General features: G+C 48.3%; 1 protein-coding gene across 1 annotated transcript in view; it reads right to left on the reverse strand.

Annotated features, from left to right (window-relative positions):
- Window positions 1–531: 531 nt before the first annotated feature.
- Window positions 532–3,600, reverse strand: part of LOC103212462 (zinc finger protein 525-like) — a 58,075-nt gene continuing 55,006 nt past the window's right edge. Inside the window, 2 exon segments of the mRNA XM_042783362.1 lie at window positions 532–582; window positions 635–738. Coding sequence (XP_042639296.1) covers window positions 532–582; window positions 635–738 — 155 coding nt within the window.

Raw genomic sequence — 3,600 nt, forward strand, 5'->3', positions numbered from 1 at the left:
CAGCAAAGGCTTGCTCTCCGAAATGACTTGAATCTGCTCGTTCTTTCTCGCCAGAAGACAAGCGTCCACTTGGGCCCCGCAGGGTCCCGGTGACAACCTGCACCCAGTCGCTGTCTGCCCTGACTCCTGTTATTCCATCCACTCTCCGACTTGCTCCACGCTTGTCGGCCCCACTTAGACCGCTAAGGGCCCCGGCCTACTTTTGTTTCCTTTCACTCTGGTGGTGGTGGTGGTGGCTGTTTGCCGTCGAGTCGGCCCCGACTCACAGCGACCCCTCCTTGGGTTTCCGAGGCAGTATCACCACGGAAGTAGATTGTCCAACCTTCCTTCCGAGGAGTGGCTGGTGGGTTTGAACCGCCAGCCGTCTGGTAAACAGTCAAGTGCCTTAGGCACTATGCTACCAGAGCTCCTTTTCACTCTGGAGATGCGCTTATTTTTCAGACTTCTCTACTTTTATTTCCTTAGCTCTTATTCTCTTATGTGTTGCGCGGTGCCCGCGCTCCCTCCGCCGTCTTTGCTACGCTCGTGTTTCTAGTTCTCCCGCAGCTGCTCGGTCTCCGACCCCTCGTCCGCAGGGATGGGCTGTGCAGCGGGGTGGGACCGGGGACGGACCCGGGCGGACTCCTCTACCTACGAAGGGGAGGCCGGGAAGCGGCAGGCCCCGGGCTGAAGACGACGTGAGGACGGGGTCTCGGGAGAGACGTGGCGTCTCCGGGACCCGGGAGAAGACGCGAGACCCTGGGGGAGGGACGGGAGTGTCGCCAGCCTCACCGGAAGAGAACTTGACACGACGCAGGGCGGCCAAGGGTCAGAGGGGGTTTTAATTACGAAAACGACACGACAAGCGGCGTCCACACGGCCCGAGGGCAGAATGGCCCGGGCGGGATCCGCCTCCGCGCGATTTTACACCGAAACGGACGCGGCTCCTGGCCCGCGGCGCAGCGACCAGGCTCGGAACGTGTCACGGCGGCGCTGGGATCTCCGGCGGTAAGAAAGGTGGGTGCGGGGACTTTAACGTCCGGAGCGAGGCCTAGGCTGTGGAGGACTGGCGCACATTTAAACCAGAGTCCGTAACTCACTTACCAGAAGGGGACTTCCTTCCGTACTCCTCCGCGTCGGGAATTGCGCGTGCGCGAGGCCGGAGGCGACGTAATAGCACGTGGGCGGGGCCCGGGCGGAGCCGGAGGGCAGAAATCAAAACAAAAGAACACTGCTGATCAACTGAGTTGGTGGCGCTGTCAGTTGCTGCCAGTAACTGCTCTGTAAAGGGTTTAGGGCAGCTCTAGCGGCGTGTTCCTTAAGGCAATTGACTGCTAACCAGAAGGCTGACGGTTCAAACTCGCCAGCCCACTCCTTGGAAGAAAGGTTGGGCAATCTAATTCCGTAGTGATACCGCCTCGGAAACCCAAGGAGGGGTCTCTATGAGTTGGATCCAACTCCAAGGCAGTGAGAAGGGGTTTAGAGCTGTGACCTTGGTGGACCGATCCCCACGCCTGTCTTTCTGGACACTTTGGGATTTGGAAATCCTTGAATCTCTTTGTTGTCCCGTCGAGAAGGCTGTATTTATGTTTGTAATTGTATTAGTTGTAATAACTTACCAATTTTACGTAACGACTGGTTATTTCCTCCTTAATTTGTAATGTTGAATAATTGCTTCATTGAGTCCTACATTTTGTTTTCTAGATCGTGTTTTTATCCTTTTTATTTAAAATAACTTTATATTTACAGAAACAATTACGAATATATTTACAGAAATATTTTGCCCATTTCCCGCAAGTGTTAAGCATATTCTCTATGGCTGGATTCATGTGTATACATTTACTTACACATACACAAATACATAGAAATATTTTTCTGAATTATTTGAGAGTAAGATGTAAGTCCTCTTTATCCCTAAACACTTCAGCATCAATTTCCTAAACACCAGGGTATTCTCTCACATACTCACTGGATGGGTATGGAAATCTGGAGATTACAATAAGTCTTTGCCATCATCTCACCATGGGGTCCCTTTCAAGATTCCTGAGCTCCTGTAATCATCTTAAGACCCTGAGCATAAAGGAGTCGTGGTAACGCAATAGTAAGAGCTCAGTTGCTCTCTTTAAGGCTAGTGGTTCAGACCTACTTAACTCAGCAGCTTCTCAGGACAATGATGGGGCAATCTGCTTCTCCAAACATTAACCAACAAAAACCTGCACTGCCGTCGAGTCGGACCGACTCGCAGCAACCCCTCCTTGTGTTTCCCAGGCGGTATCACTACGGACGTAGATTACCCAACCTTCCTTCCGAGGAGCGGCTGGTGTGTTTGAACCACCAGCCTTCTGGTTAGCAGTCAAGTGCCTTAGGCACTACACCACCAGCACTCTACAGCCTAGAAAACCCCAAATAGCAGTTTGAAGGTCACATCTGGTAGCTAGAAGTAGGAATCAACTTGACAACACCTGGCAATAAAATTCATGTGCCATTTGGTTTTCATGTTTCTTAGTCTCCTTCAGCCTGAAACACCCTCCATCGTCCCGTCCCATGATTTTTGTTACCTTGACGGTTTTGAAACTTTCAGTCAATTTACTCTTTTGAAATTCCTGTTTTGAATCTCGTTTTCCCATGATTAGATTTGCACTAAAATGATGATTTTCCAATATCACACCAGTGAACCTGAGTCCTCTTCAGAACATCCCATTAGGGCCACATGTATCTGTTTTGACCCATTGCTGCTGATGTTCATTTCCATCAGGTCACTGTGCTATCATCTGCTAGACAGCTGCACTATGAAGTTAAGACTTTACTCTTTGTAGTAAATATCTTGTGAAGATTAACCTTGAGATTTTATAAATACCCTGTCCTCATCAAAACATCCCAATTACTTTAACTTTCCATTGATGACTCCTGAAACACTGCTGTCAACAGGTGAGTTTCTATTTCCATCACTCCTTATCTATTTATTATTTGGACTTCTGTTGTAAGGAAGAGCTTTAACTTCTATTCCATTTATTCATTTATTTGTAGATTTACATGGATTCATATTTAAACCTACAGTTGCTATTGTTTATTTTGAAACCAATTTATCTAGATTTGACCAGGGAAACCCCTTTACTAATAAGCATTTTTGAGGCAATTTTTATTAAAGAAAAATTGAAAATTCTTATTTCTCTTCTGTCAGGAGCTCTGGTGGCGCAGTGCCTAAGGCACTTGACTGCTAACCAGAAGGCTGGTGGTTCAAATCCACCAGATGCTCCTCAGAAGGAAGGCTGGCGAATCTACTTGGGAGCACTGGTGGCGCAGTGCTTAAGGCACTTGACTGCTAACCAGAAGGCTGGAGGTTCATCAAACCCCGCAGCCACTCCCCGGAAGGAAGGTTGGGAAATCTACTTCCGTAGTGATAACGCCTCAGAAACCCAAGGAGGGGTCGCTGTGAGTTGGGTCTGACTCGACGGCAGTGGTTGCGTTTTTTTTGCCTCTTCTGTTTTCATTCAATGCCTGTAAAACAATGTTTCTATGTGTGTACTATTTATTTTTTACTTTTATTTCATCTTTGGCCAGAAAATGAAACAAAATTGACAATTCTTTTCAATTTGTGCAAGGAGCTCTGGTGGCATAATG

This window comes from Orycteropus afer, unplaced genomic scaffold (genome assembly GCF_000298275.1).
Source record: "Orycteropus afer afer isolate SDZICR_OR568_19922 unplaced genomic scaffold, OryAfe1.0 scaffold00973, whole genome shotgun sequence".
Taxonomy (NCBI): domain Eukaryota; kingdom Metazoa; phylum Chordata; class Mammalia; order Tubulidentata; family Orycteropodidae; genus Orycteropus; species Orycteropus afer.